The following is a 15,701-nucleotide window of genomic DNA, read 5'->3' on the forward strand; positions in this document are numbered from 1 at the left end:
TTGATGTAATAACGCATGATATTACAGTACATTAGGTTTACATGTTTGTTTTTCTATGATAGAGCTAATACTTAGGTATCGCATAAACACTTTACTTAAAATGTCATGCAATGTAAAATGCATTTTAACGGTGTCATTAATTCAAATATCACTGTTAATATCACTGGCTACTTCCTAAAGTGAGGACATGCCTCGGGCTCTCTTTTTTTGGAAAATGTCCAAAAACACAGTGAAACAGTGTCTTATTTAGTGCCAAGTTTTGGTTAACCCACACCTTGATCTCAGTCAAAATAACTTACTATGGAAGGCATTATGATCTTTTAAACTGGTTTTCAATTAGAGCTTTCTAAAGTAAGTTGTAGTCCCTGTTGAAACGTGCTAACAACAAACTCTGGACCCCCAGACTGAAACAAGGTCAAGTAAGAAATATCCCTGAGCCGTCGGGGCATTAGGCATCATGGTATCTCATTTCAGGGTAATGTGTGCCATGAAACAGCACAGATTACATTTCATTCAACTTTTTTTTATTTTATTTTAAGTACAATCAAGTGTATTATTCCCTCGAAACCAGTGCAATGGAAAACAACAAGATACACCTTGATGACAGCGTTTTGCCCCCGTCCCTGTTTCCAACGACAGCTTATGAATCTACGACGACGCGCTGCATTTGTGTCCGACTCTCTTGTGCAGTTGTCACGGACATCCTGTTGTCCGTCTGCGTCGGGAAGAAAGCGGAAGGTTCATTTCTGCTTCGCGTGTGCGTACATCTGTCTGGAACCTGCCAAATCGTGTGCCTCAGCACATAATGCACAAAGAATCGAATCCCGTACAACTGGAGTCATAAACCATGTGGCATTTATGACGTGTAAACATTTCTAAAAGGCCCTCCAAGAAAATACCCTCGGAGAGAGGCGTTGTGTCTTCGAGCCAGATGGCCGTGGAAATCTACCGTCGGGCGAGATATCACTTCGATGACCTCCCTGTTGTAGTTTACAACAGATTATTCGATTATTCCTTATTATCTATTGAAGTTGTGCTCTGCAGAACAGGAGCGTGTGCACTCGCTAGAAGGTACTACGTCGGTGATAAGATGGGAGCGCGTACGCAGATGAGTCGCAGTCAAAAGTACGATATGTCGACATGTAATTAAAAAGCCGTCGTTGCCGAGGAGAGGAACAGAAATGCTCAAGAAAACATTGTCACACAAGCAGATCAAGGTGTGTCTTGTTATTTTCCATGACGCCAGTTTGCCTTCACAGTCAGCGTAAAACATACGTGCCTCACAGTCAACTTACTCTGTACACACTCGACATTATGTCATGTGTTACGCAGCATTATGCACAAAAAAAAAGGGAACACATTTCTGCCCGGTTGTATGTTGAGAAATTGGACAGAATCGATCTGCCATCGCTTATTTTATACATTGGAAGGAGTAAATTAAGTTTTGTGGTGTTTTTTTTTGTTTTTCTTTTACATATAAAATTAACTTCTCGATCGCACCACACTGTATGACGATGATATCCGTAACGAAACTACGGCCATGATTCATTCATCGCTCTTCAAAGCATCGCAGCTTTACATGTTCTACTGATCAGGGGTAGTCAATTTGGCGCCTTCTTACTCGCTTTGATACGGCATAGCTCCTGCCCTTTTTGCGCATTTAAAAAAAAAAACGGGGAAATTGGGTGGTAGAATGTTTGCCTCCGTGGCTGTATGGGAGACTACTTTTGATTCCTGCAAGAACTCAAATGGCTTTGTGTATGTTTCCTAACAGATACATTGCGAATCAAAACAGACTATTTGACATCAATGACAACAGCTTGAAGTACTACATCAATCTGAGGAATCTGTAAGTATAACTGGTGCGGGCTCATACATTTCCACACATTTTGTTTACACGACCACACAAAAAGTAGTTATTATGCTCTTACGTGTTGTATCCCACCGTCCAACAGAACAGTGACAAAGACCAGGCTGACTTCCATTTCGTCTGACGCCTTTTTTAACAACACGAGACTCCAATATGTGTAAGAAGTCATCTGCTATTGTGCCTTTTAGAAGTTTAGAATTAGCCATTTAAATAAATGACTTTATTCAAAGCTCAACGATATCATTTTGCTTTTTAGAAATCTTAGAGACAATAACCTTTCAACATTGTCTTGGAAGACATTTCAAAATCTGAACACATCGTACTCGTAAGTATCACCTTTTTTTTTTATTTTTATTTTTTCCGCCCCAAGTTTTTTGTGCAAGTGGATGTTTCTCGGATTGATATCACATCCCCCCCCCCCCCCCCTCCCCCCAGGCTCCTGCTTTCTGGGAACACTCTGGATTGCGTGTGTGAGAACATGTGGATCAAACTGAGAGCGCAAGACGACACGGAAATCCAAGAGCTGAAGTGCATCGACGGCCGAGGAGCCAGGAGAGCCTTCGCCAGACTGACTCCGCCCAACTGCGGTACGGTAGTGAGGAGCTCCTATTTAGGACGGCCGTTCCGCATCGCACGTGGCGGTTCGGGAAGGGCAACTCAAGAGAGTGCGGAATTTGCGTGAGAGTGTCACGACTGCGAGCCGTTGTTTCCCAGACCTGTCAGTGATTTTGTTGTTTTTCTTTGGCGCTCCGCTCGTGTCACGCAGAGATCCCTCAGGTGGAGGTCACTCCCACCATCGTGACGGAGATGGAGGGGAGGAACATGAAAGCGGTGTGCGTGGCCTCCGGCTCCCCTCCCCCTCAGCTCCTCTGGAACTTTGACATGCTCTCCACCGGCTACGAGGTGAGAGTCATACCAAAATTGTGACTTACAAAATGCTGTGAACTGAAGTTTAATCGCAAATGTAGTTCTGACAGACAACTCTTAGATTTAATTCAAAAATGGTTTTAAATTTATTTTGCATAATTTGAGTTTGGGCGTCTGGGCTCTCTGCTCATCCCTCCTGAGGGATGAGCTTGAATCCGGCATGATGAGCTCGAATCGCCCCATTGGATAGACGACTAGAGCCCAACAGGTGGATGCAGGGGAGGTAGAAGGGGCGCAGCAGTAGTAAGCAAAGCAGGTAGTGCAGGAGGAATTGGCTGCTTAAATTGGTCAGCCCATAAGGGTGTGGAAGCAGGTCGGGAAGGAGGGATTGGCTGCTTAAATTGGTCAGCCCATAAGGGCGTGGAAGCAGGTAGGGCAGGGGGGATTGGCTGCTTAAATAGGCTAGCCCATAAGGGCGTGGAAGCAGGTAGGGCAGGAGGGATTGGCTGCTTAAATAGGCTAGCCCATAAGGGCGTGGAAGCAGGTAGGGCAGGGGGGATTGGCTGCTTATATGGGCCAGCCCATAAGGGCGTGGAAGCAGGTCGGGCAGGAGGGATTGGCTGCTTAAATAGGCCGGGGGAGCACGTGGCGCTGTCGGGTTGTCTGACAGAAATAGCTCTGCAAGCTAGTCCTCATTTAATTCTTCCCATTGTGTGATCTCCAACGGCATATGGTTAAAGTCAGGAAACACCCGTTGCATTCCGGCTCTTACAGAGATGATAATAATGGTGTGTTTACAGATTGATGCTTTGGATCTGACGAGCACGCTCACTCTGTCAGGCCTGTCGCCCGATGACAACGGCAGAGTTATCATCTGCAGCGCCGAAAACATGGTCGGTCAGACGGAGGCGACCCTTCAGCTCAATATACTCTGTAAGGACCTTTCCTCGAGGGGTTACTGTTAACCAGTGTGTTCAACTCCATCAGTTATATTTCCCTCCTTTGTGATGCTGTTAAAGCCTTTACTGTAGATCCTGAGTTTTCCTTCTTGTTGTTCAGTGGTAGCGCACTCTCTCGCTCTGATTTGTCATTATTAGCGTTATTTAGCCAATCTTAATGACTCTGCATGTTTCCTTTTTGCCATAACTCTTCCTCTTGTGAAACTCCCGGCGCCGCTTGTATAGTGGCCCGTTTATCCTCATTCTGTTGTTCCCCCATTTCCCTGAAGTCAGTGTTAAGTACCATGTGATTAGTCTTACTTACTGCATCTCCTCTCCTATCATCCTATGATCCCGTAATATTGCCTTCCCGCCCCTGGTGTTCTCTCCCGGCCTTTCCTCTCTCTCTCTCTCTCTCTCTCTCTCTCCCTAACTTTCCCATCTCCAAGTTTTTTGTGACCACTCTTCCTCTCCTCTCCTGTCGCCTGTGTGTCAGTTGCCCCCACCATTCAGCAGCTGCTGTCGCCGGAGATGCACCACCACTGGTGCATCCCCTTCTCGGTGACGGGGAACCCTAAGCCCGACCTGAAGTGGTACCACGACGACAAGCCGCTGCTGGAGCAGGAACACATCCGCACCCGGATTCACTCCACGGTGGCCGCCGGGAGCGAGTACCACGGCTGCCTGCAGCTGGTGAACCCCACGCACATCCACAATGGCAACTACACACTGGTGGCCTCCAACGAGTATGGCGAGGACGAGAAAAAGGTCTCCGCTCAGTTCATCGCCCCGCCGTACAAAGGACACTCAGGTCTCAAGGCTTTCGTGAAATGTACCACTCGTCCATACGTGCAGATTTTTAACACTGTTGATCACTAATTTAGTGGTGTATTTTTTTCCCTCTCTTCATTCCAGATGAGATATTCTACTACTGTAAGTAGTGTATTTCAATAGTTTACATTTCAAATGAATATACCCAATAAACAAAGTTCATATTTGAATTTTGGATAGATGGGATGGTGGTTTGTAAATATAACTTTTTGTCTGTTGTCTTCTCCCATGTGGTCACTTCTCTTCCTGTGGTTCCGGTGGCTGCTTCCACTCAGACACGACAGGTAAGTGTGTGGCCTGGAAACTGTCCAACCAGTTACAATAAACAAATTACTGCTTTATGTATGTATGTATGTATGTATGTATGTATGTATGTATGTATGTATGTATGTATGTATGTATGTATGTACGCATGTATGTATGTACGTACGTACATACGTATGTATACAATAATTATTGATCATGTTATCCTGGAATATTAATTATTTATTGAATTGATAAATGAATTAAATTAATGTATTTATTTATATTTATATATTGATTATATTTAATAAATATTTATTTTCAATTTGTTCATACATAAGGCTTCCTATCTGCTGAAAACAACTGCATTAAATGCATCCGTGTTGATTTTTTTTAGACTCACCCCTCCTGGATGACAGCGTTGCAGTAAGTGATCCTAGCATGCAATACAATTCAAAGCGTGTTAAGCAGCTCTAATGGCAGACAATTGAGTCAAATGAAATCAATTCGATGTCTTTCGCAGGTGTATGTCGTGGTGGGCATCGCAGGTGTTGCCTTGACCGGCTGCGTCCTCATGGTGGTCATCCTGAAATACGGGAGAAACTCCAAGTTTGGTATGAAAGGTACATTTCCTTTATCAATCATGGCGGCAGAATTAAAACTCTGTAATTCCAGCCAAACTGCCTCAAGGTGGTAATGGTGTTCCTACTCTCCTGTGGTGGTGTTACTATTCACTTGATCCCCTCCCATCGCCACTCCACTCGCTCCACCTTTGTTCCCGCCGCGCTTCAATCCCCTCCCTTCTTCTCCCGCTCCCCTGCTACGTCATGATTATTCACATGTCTCAACCATGGGATTCTTTTCGGCATACCCCACCCCCTCTTTACTTCCTTCTCTTCTCCTCAAACCTCCATGTCTTTGCATTCCATCCACCACCTCCTCCTCCTTTTCGCCTGGCACCCCAGGCTCCTCCTCAGTCATCAGTAATGACGATGACTCGGCCAGCCCTCTTCATCATGTCTCCAATGGCAACAACACCCCTTCGTCCTCGGAGATGGGTCCGGATGCAGTGATCATCGGGATGACGAAGATCCCCGTTATCGAGAACCCGCAGTACTTCCGTAACTCCGGCGGCATGCTGAAATCGGACACGTGTGAGTTACTGCTTCGTCCGGCAAAACGTCTGGTCACCGGGTCTTTTTCCAGATAAATCCATACGGCGAACGCCACGATACTCATAGTCGACATCCTGCTGCGCTGTGCACTTCTGCATGCGGCTTCCGTTGGAATGATCATATTGCATCTACCACGAACACACACACACGCACGCACGCACGCATGGACACGCACGCACGCAAGCACGCACAGACACACACACTCGCGTGCTCACACACAGACACACACGCACGCACGCACTCACAGACACACACTTGCACGCACGCACACACACACACACACACACACACACACACACACACACACACACACACACACACACACACTCGGTGGTATATGTGGGTGATTTTATTCCATATGCATTGCAGTTGTCCAGCACATAAAGAGACACAACATCGTGCTGAAGCGGGAGCTCGGAGAAGGGGCCTTCGGCAAAGTCTTCCTGGCCGAGTGCTACAACCTGACGGCAGAGCAGGAGAAGCTCCTCGTGGCCGTCAAGGTAGAAACCAGGGAGCCCGTCCCAATGTCCCGCCGCCCTGCGAGCGGTGGAATGGGGTATTCATCCCGGTCCGTCGCTCGCCCATCCGTCTGATTCGCCCTTGTCTCGCCTCAGACCTTAAAAGAAGCCAGTGAGAGCGGCCGAGCCGACTTCTACAGAGAGGCGGAGCTCCTCACCAACCTGCAGCACGACCACATCGTCACCTTCTACGGCGTTTGTGTCGAGAGCGACCCCCTCATCATGGTGTTTGAATACATGAAACATGGCGACCTAAATAAGTTTCTCAGGTGGGATGCCTTTGATTTTTTCAGCCTCCTGATTCTTGATGTAGAATTTGATGTGGTTGGTATGATCTGGCTGGTACTGTAGCAGCTGGCTGGCTGGCTGGCCGGCTGGCTGGTACCGTAGCAGCCGGCATGGGATACGGACTGTGTTAAATGTGAAAGGTGCTGTCATCGACCTCGTTCGATTCCCTTTTTGTCACGCTACGAGCACATCCGATCCCCAAAATATAAAGGCGGGCTCGTAAACGAGTAGGGCGGCCACGTGACTGATCTGGAGGGTCGGAGCGCTGACCGAGGGCGGTGTCCCGGTGTTTCAGGGCCCACGGTCCCGACGCGGTGCTGATGGCGGACGGGCAGCACAGCATCCTGGTGGAGCTCACCCAGTCCCAGATGCTGCACATCGCTCAGCAGATCGCCGCGGGGATGGTCTACCTGGCCTCGCAGCACTTCGTGCACAGGGACTTGGCCACCAGGAACTGCCTGGTCGGAGAGAACCTGCTGGTCAAGATAGGGGACTTTGGCATGTCCAGGGACGTTTACAGCACAGACTACTACAGAGTAAGTCTCTTTCTCTCACTGTCTAAGACCCTCACCGCCTCCAGACCCATCGGAAAGAGGGCCTCCGACAATTAAACAATGCTTCACTATATGATATACTATACAAGATAAGACAATAAAAGAGAGGTTAAGATTGTACTTTTAATTTAGAAAATTAACATATATACTGTATATGATATATATTGATTGGTGTTGAGGTCTTTGGCAGGGAGATCATTGTTTGTTCTGATCATTATTTTGCTCAGCCATTTCTGCAAAACCTGGAGTTACATTCGATCGTTGCACAAAAATGAAACACACAAAAATGATAGGCTGTAAAAGGGGGGCCTACGGTTCTCCAAGTGTAGTCACACAGTGCCCTCTGCTGCCACTTCCTTGTGACAGCAGTTTAAAAAAGAGATCGATGGAAAACCGATTTGAAAAAAATAATAAAATAAAAAAAGCGAAGCCAAGACGCACCATCTCGCCATCAGATAAGCGTGTGATATGAAGGGGCTTTTTACTAGCACACATGCAATCACATTAAGTCATCAATTGGAAAAATCCTCCACATGATCTCAGCAGTGATCTCTGTGTGGCAGTCTACTGCCAGATCAAGGCCCCTTTGGGAATGAAATTCTGAATCAAAGCAGCAGGAGAACAGCACGCATTGCACATTTCAGCCCGTCTTGCGTACAGCCGGCTCCTTAAATCTCTGCTGCTTCGGCTGTTTCCTCAGGTGGGCGGTCACACGATGCTGCCCATTCGCTGGATGCCCCCCGAGAGCATCATGTACCGGCGGTTTACCACCGAGAGCGACGTGTGGAGCCTGGGCGTGGTGCTGTGGGAGATCTTCACTTACGGAAAGCAGCCGTGGTACCAGCTCTCCAACAACGAGGTCAGGGACAGATACAGCCTCAACCTTCTAACAGAGCACTCCCACTTTGGATTAATTTCAAATGATTTAACTCCAATTATTACATATATATATATATATACACACTGCATATATATATATATATATATATATATATATATATATACCCACATAGTGTACCTGTGTTATATATATACAGATATATATGTGTATCTATATGTATATATATTTAAATATACACACAATACTGTATGTGTGTACACACAAAAAGAGGCAGAGAAAAATAAATATGAATAAAAATAATAATAATGATTACATTTATAACGATAATAATGATAAAAATAAAAAAATAGAAAATAATAATAGTAAATAAGAAGAAGAAAAAGAAGAAGATGAAAAATAAACTTCTGCATATACATTTTGTCAGATTATGAATTTCTAACATTCTTTGCGCTATAAATCTTAGTGTAAAGAGGGCACAAGATTGGTTGGCTATATAGGTTCTACATACTAAAATATAAAAGTCGGCCAAGTTGTGTAGAACGGTTTCCGACCCCCAGGTATTGAATGCCCGATTTTTGTTCAACTAGAGGTCATCATCTCTCCGATTGTATAAATTAAGCTTAGTTGACTTCCAATGAAAAAAGAATGAGATGTAATCCATATTATCAACTCCATATTATGATTAAGCCCCAATGGGATTGAAACCATTAGTGTGTTTTTGCGTTGTTATCACACAGAACAAAACAGTGTGATAACGTCATGTATAGTACAACAACAAAAAACCTCTTTTCCTCATCTTCCACCTGCAGGTGATTGAGTGCATCACCCAGGGGCGCGTGCTGCAGCGCCCGCGGACCTGTCCCAAGGAGGTGTACGACCTGATGCTGGGCTGCTGGCAGAGGGAGCCCTACATGAGGCTGAACATCAAGGAGATCCACGGGCTCCTCCAGAGCCTGGCCAAGGCCTCGCCCGTGTATCTGGACATACTGGGATAAGTCACGAAAAAAGAAAAAAAAAACATCCGTGTGTGAGCGTGTGTGTGGGAGAGAGATGGTGTCTTCATGTGATCTAGACGGTGAGAGGTGGGGAAGAAGAAGTGTGTGTGTGTGTGCGCGCGCGTGTGTGTGTGTGTATGTGTGTGTGTGTGTGTGTGTGTGCGCGTATGTGGTTGTGTGTGTGTGTGTGTGTGTGTGTGTGTGTGTATGTGCGCCGGCATTTGTGTACAATACCCCGCTGTAAATGTCATTGTAAATGCAATTGTATGTTTTCTTCTCATCACATTGACAAAAGCCTTAAATTTCTATTGTTTTTTAGTTTTGTCTTTGTTTTTTATGTAGTTATTATTATTATTATTTTGATATTATTTTGAGACTTAAGCATGTTTCACAGACCAAAACCAAAAGGGGGCAGAACTATGAACCATTACCCATTAAACATGATCTAGATGTCAAATGAGTGAAGGCCAAATAATAAGTCATATTGATTAATGAGTTGTTCTGTCTGAGGTCCGGCTTTGTTTTTCTATGTACACTGGTTGCGTTAAGTGATCTCAAACGCTCTTGTTAAATGTATAAATCTGGGGATGAACAAAGGGAAAAACGTACGTCTCAATATCACGGACAAAGATGGACATGTGCTGTGACGACGCAGCTTTATCTTCCCATTCGAGAAGAACGTCCGCTGAGACAAAGAAAAAAAAATTGTATTATTATTATTATTATTATTATTATTATTGTTATTATTATTATTATTATTATTATTATTATTATTTATAACTGTTTTGCTTTTTTGGTGTCACAGACTATTTCTAATATTTTAGAAGTTTTAATTGTTGATATGGGCTCCGGATTTTCCTTTTTCACGTCAAGATTTATTTATTTATATGTAAGATTTTGATTTAATTTTCATCGGAAACACGCGCTGCTCACGAGCCAAGCTCTGTCGATCCTCCTGCGTTTTCACGTTGATGTGTGATTATTATAAATACGTCCATAGTAAACAATTGGAAAACGGTATGAGATCTGGTGTATGCCAATCAGTAATCAATAACCTACTGAGTTCTCCTGGATGAAAGTGTTAAAGAGGTTGTGCAATGTGAAGTAGGTGACGTTTTCAACCGCTGGGCGTTTTGTTTGGCATACGTCCTGTTTGATGCACTTTTTTCTATTATTTTATACATTTTCCTCTCCAGCGGTCCTTTTGTAAATACTCGATTATATTTTGCTATAGCCTAATCTCTATTAAGAAAGCGGTGGCGTTTCAAAAATGGTTAGAGTGCACTACACATTTCACGACCGTGAGTCTTAAATTGGTGTACTGTATCTAAAGCACAGTTACTGAGGTGTTGAGCTGTGCACATCGAAACAGATGAGCACAATAATGTTTTATTTGGGGGGGGGGGGGCGGTTTGTGCATTCACCAGCAATGTTGTCGAGCATATGTTTCTTGTTAGGTGGCCCATATCTGTGAAATGTAGTTTAAATGGACACATCAGAGAGAGATAAGGGGGATAAGGCTGCATACTGTATTTAGAGAAAAAGAACCGGTTTGCAGTGGAAACTGACGGCAAACAAGATGATACTCTCATTGTCAAGATATTTGTGGCAGTTCCGCCTGCCACACCCCACCTGAGTGGCTTTTCTTGGGGCTCGCTGACACAGAGACACGGGCCATGATGTCGCAAACAGACCAGTTTATTGTAGAGTGGTGAGATGGAACAATCTGGGAGCAGATGGAATATTGCCAAAACAGAGGCTCTCCCCGTGTGTGCGGGGAATGGAAGATTTACCTGTTGCTCGTTGATTGCTCTGATGAGCAACATCCGTACAGCCACCTCTGATCCCGGGCCGTATTACCTAGGCCCAAGACAGCTGTGGCTGCTTAAACCACACCACCCGCACAACACATGCCCCCCAACACCAAACTGAGGCCAGGGAGTATCCCTGGCCCCCTACCACCCCACCCCACCAAGCAGAGAGAAAAAAATAAAATAAAAAATGCCTGGACTCTGATACAGGGTTTTCAAAGCTTAAACAAACAAAAATGTCCAACAAAACCAAAACAGTCCCCTCTCCTGGAGACCCGGTTCCCCAGAACAGCACAGTCCATGGCAACCCTCCCCCAGGGCGACAACAGACTCCCCTCCTCCCTTTGGAGTGTGGGGCCTACGGCTGCTGTGCTGGCTAAGGGAGGTGTAGCTTGTTGCGGTAGCTGCTTGGAGGGGTGGTCTGCCTGTAGGGCTGCTGGATGGTCCCTGTGGTAGCTGCTGGAGTGAGCAGCTAGCTGCGGGCGGTTAGCCGTGGTGGTTGCCGTGGTGGTTGCCCCCCCCCCCCAGGTCCTCCGCTGGACATCCTGGGTGCTGCTGCTGACAGTCGTGAGGGGGCCGCTGCTGTGGCCATTCCCCGTGCCGGAGAGTCACTGTTCGTGGCGCCACTCTGGCAGTAAGCCGAGTGGCATTTTCAGGACCCTCCGACACAGAGACAGACAGCGACGTGACAAACGCATCAGTTTATTGTAGAGCGTGGGCACGACGTGACAAGCCGGGAGGAGGTGGACACACGCTGTGACAGAGGCTCTCCCTGTGTGTGTGTGTGGGGATGGGTGGTTTACCTGTTGCTCGTTGATTGCTCTGACAAGCAACAGGCATACAGCCCTCTCTGATCCCGGGCCCAGTTACCGAGAGCCAAGACAGGTGTGGCCGCTTAAACCACCCCCCCCCCCCCCCACCACAATAATATTTGCCGGTGGAACTGCTTCTTTTTTTTTATTTCTTTTTTTTATTTGGGGTTGTTCAACCAACAACATCGTTGCTTATTTCTTCACATCACAGCGTTAGTATCTACAGTTTGACTGCCATTCGGTTGTTATAGCCGATATTTGAATCTCTGGACCACACCAGGAAGGCATTTGATGACTGATACTACGTCACTTTTTTTTCCAACGCTTTTTTTGATCAAAATAAGCTCTTGCTTGTCAAATGTTCCCTAGTAGGCCTATCTGGAGATTATACAGATACACAATGATAAGAATCAAACATAAATGCCTCCGTGCTAGTCCAGTTCTGCCGCGTTTAAAAAAAAAAAACCAACCGTTCCTGCTCATTGTGACCATCACGGTCATCTATTTAAAACTTAAAAATTAGTAACATTCAAATATTGAACACTAATGGAGATTGCTGAAACAAAGACCCTCGAAGTGCACTTTGTATTGTTTTCATTTGGTTCACAATGCACAGCCTGAGCACCTGGTTCCATCAAAAATATGATGATGATGATGATGATGATGGCAAAGTTCAAGAAAATGTCGTTTTGGTCCTTTCATGTACTTCTGTCCATTCTGTACAGTTCTTATATTTGTCTATATGAATAGTAAGCTACGTTTATTAGTATATTTTGTTCAAATCAGGAATCGTGTCAAAACTGTGACATCTACTGACAAAACCGTGTTATGGGCCACCTGCAATACATACTATATGTAAATAGTTTAATTTGTGCTGAATTGTATGATTTACCTGTGCTCGTTTAAAACCATCGGTGAGAATACAATCCTTTCCCTTGCGACTTTTCGATCGGCAGAGGAACTTTCTTTGAACATTTGTTTTCCTCCATGAAAAGAATCCGCTCTCTCCGGAGCGATGGAGGGATTCCAGAGAAACAGTGACGTGTCGAAGGGACCACGGATTCACATCGGATCACATTGGAGACGTCGGGATCCCCCCTGGTGGACACGTGGCTAATGTCAAGGAGGTCAAAGGTCGCCCCCCCCCCCCCCCCCCCCCCCCCGTCACAGCGCACCTCTGACTTTAGCCTAGTTTGATCCTCCTTAAAGATGAATAACTGTGACTTTGCATCATGAATAGTATATTATTTTGAATGTAATCTAGAAGGGTCGGGACCTTTTTTGAATGTAATTTATCTTTAGGGGGATCATGGATTATTTACATATATGTACATACATGGTATACAGGACTAGAGTTTTCATCTCTGTGCAGATAATACATTTTACTATGTGAATAATAAAAAAAAAAGTGTGTGAGTGTCTGTATGAATGTGAGTACTGATCCTGAGTATGTATGTTGGTGTGATTGCGCACATAATAGTATCAAAATGTACTAATATGTGTGTGTGTAAGCGCGCGTGTATGTGTGCATTCTCCTGGCAGATTTAATCCTTCTGCTTTATTATCAATGAATTCTATCAATTGATTTATGCTTCGTGCATCATGTCAGTAGCTTATCCGCAATTAATGGAAATGTTCCTTGTCATGTTCCTTGAAATGTTCCATTTAATAAAGGTGGTATGTCTTACAACAAGTCGTGCACCTTGACCCTTAAATCTTTCTCCATAATGTTTCTTTTGGCGCTGACAAGCTGAAGGTCAAATCATGACTTCAAAGTCATGATAGCACTTTGAACGAGTCTGCAAAGCAGTATTTTTTTCCCCCCCTGAATAACACATTATGAATTGTTTTTGGAGACTTGACACTTAATGCGTTTCATCGCTTTTAGTCGTTTGGCACTTCAAACATATCCAGAAGCTCGAGTAATGCCGCGAGAGGCTCCCAGCGAGGCCATGTGTTGCACACAAACAGAGTAGTGACAAGGACAGCTGGCTTCAACACACACTGAAACCCAAAATAAACCCAACAACCTACCATCCTGGAACTGTTCTGTGGGGAACAGTGGGCAGGTATTGGTGGATCTACATTTTAAATCGATGAGCATAAAGCATTCCTTGGCTGACAGTCTCGGTTCTAGCAGTCTGTAGGTGGGGTCCTGTTTAAGGACATGAGACGGGTGGTCATTTTGGTAGAGGGGGCGCGAAGCTGTCTGACATTCTGATAAAAAACGCTGTTTTCCAGAACATCCCATGTTGCAGTTTTAAATGAGCGATACTGAAGCGTACTGCCTTTCCCATCAGTATGGACACATTGAATCCATACTGGTATAAAGACCGATCATTAGGCTCGAGAGCACCGTCTTTCAAAAGTCGTGGAGCACCTTGGCTATCTGCTGGAAATCAAAATGCGCGTTAAGATAGTGTAATAATGCATGTTTCACTTTCAAGGATAGAAGTCATACCACGCTACCGTTCTGCATAACTATTTGATTCATTACTCACTCAACTGATGAGTGGGTTATCGTCTAGAAGTTATCTGCATATCTGGTTCCATATACAAAGACTTGTTGGCTGGAAAGGCTCCTCGTGTGTAGTGTCTAGAATCTTGTAATTGCAGAACGGACGATTGTCTAAATATAGAAATGCTTGTTATAGAGCACCCAATAACCACAGCGGTGAATTCTAACAAGCAAACCAACTCAACATGACAAATAGGAGAAAGTTAAATATATACATTTCCAAACAGCCCAAACATGAAGGGTTATTAGTTTCATCAAAAGCTGTGCACATTTTTTTTTTTTTATTGTGTTCTAAATGTACATAAAAATAAAAAAAAAAGTCTCCCCATCTTAGAAAGTTAACGCACAAATTTAATAAACATCTTTTCGTATTTTACATTGAGGGTAGAAGTATAGGCATGGAGGTGGCAAACTTCATATCAAGGCTTCAAAGAATGAGAAAACAAATGAATAAATAGAAAGTGCTATCCTTAGCAGAGAGAAAAAGTCCCTCCTTTCTAAAAGTTAGTTAAAAAAAACAAAAACAAAAAAAAAAAACCTCTCCACACACACACACACACACACACACACACACGGTTGCAACGTGAAAAGACAAGTTCCTCTTGCCCCGGACAAAGTCATACTGATCATTCTGAAGGAGGTGCGACGCTGGGCTTGATGCATAAGCAGAGTGGATGAAAACAAGTGCAAAGAAGCAAACAGACGGACTCGGAGACGACAGAGGGGTTGGCGTGGCCCGTGATCGCCAACTTGTTAAAGATTTAGGAGTTTGCTGCCAGGGTGAAAATAGTCTAAAGCAAAGTCAGAGAAAGGACCGACAAGTTGCACCTCTTTAAAAGCTACTGCAGAACCCAATTGTGTTCACTATGAAAAGTAAAAGAGGTCTTGCTTATAATTATAGTTCACTTTCAGCATGTCAGTTTGGTGAATTATCATTAGTTCCTTTTTGTTTATACTGTATATTCCTTTAAAACAATTTACAGGAAGGTTTACAAAAGTGTATTTTAACGACAGAGTCATTAAAAATCATGCACGCTGCAAATAACTGCATGCAGTAGTTAGGGTAAACCATCCAAGCACTTACTCACTTTTATTAATCATAAATACACACAGCAGCTTGATAAGAGGAAATGTTCCCTCCTCCGTTTTGGAGGCGGAATATAAGGAGAGGAAGCAGAGGTCCGATACAGACCCCTGTCCGACCGGCGTCAATAAAAGTGACGCGGAACTGATTATCAAATTCAGACATTTCCACTCTCTCGCTCACTTGGTTGCTCTTGCACAGTCACACTTGCTCTATCCCCAGATGCTAAAATGTCTTTATTTTTGTTGACAATGTAAAAAAAAAAAAAAAAAAAAAAAAAAAAAAAAAAAAAAAAAAGTGAAACCTGAAATAACAAGCCCCCTCCCCTCCAAAACAACAAACAAAACCAGAAAAAA

General features: G+C 44.4%; 1 protein-coding gene across 1 annotated transcript in view; it reads left to right on the plus strand.

Moving 5' to 3' along the window:
• ntrk2b (neurotrophic tyrosine kinase, receptor, type 2b) overlaps positions 1-9,120 on the plus strand; it is a gene marked incomplete at both ends in the record, with an annotated part of 10,669 nt that extends 1,549 nt beyond the window's left edge. The window contains 15 exons of the mRNA XM_080017392.1: positions 1,775-1,849; positions 1,956-2,027; positions 2,127-2,195; positions 2,306-2,457; positions 2,637-2,773; positions 3,538-3,670; positions 4,172-4,507; positions 5,147-5,175; positions 5,273-5,372; positions 5,715-5,903; positions 6,294-6,424; positions 6,539-6,711; positions 7,026-7,266; positions 7,985-8,143; positions 8,935-9,120. Of these exons, the coding sequence (XP_079873518.1) occupies positions 1,775-1,849; positions 1,956-2,027; positions 2,127-2,195; positions 2,306-2,457; positions 2,637-2,773; positions 3,538-3,670; positions 4,172-4,507; positions 5,147-5,175; positions 5,273-5,372; positions 5,715-5,903; positions 6,294-6,424; positions 6,539-6,711; positions 7,026-7,266; positions 7,985-8,143; positions 8,935-9,120 (2,182 nt within the window). The remainder of the gene's footprint in view (positions 1-1,774; positions 1,850-1,955; positions 2,028-2,126; positions 2,196-2,305; positions 2,458-2,636; positions 2,774-3,537; positions 3,671-4,171; positions 4,508-5,146; positions 5,176-5,272; positions 5,373-5,714; positions 5,904-6,293; positions 6,425-6,538; positions 6,712-7,025; positions 7,267-7,984; positions 8,144-8,934) is intronic.
• Between the last annotated feature and the right edge of the window lie 6,581 nt (positions 9,121-15,701).

The sequence above is a fragment of the Zeus faber genome (genome assembly GCF_960531495.2).
Source record: "Zeus faber genome assembly, chromosome: 17".
NCBI lineage: Eukaryota > Metazoa > Chordata > Actinopteri > Zeiformes > Zeidae > Zeus > Zeus faber.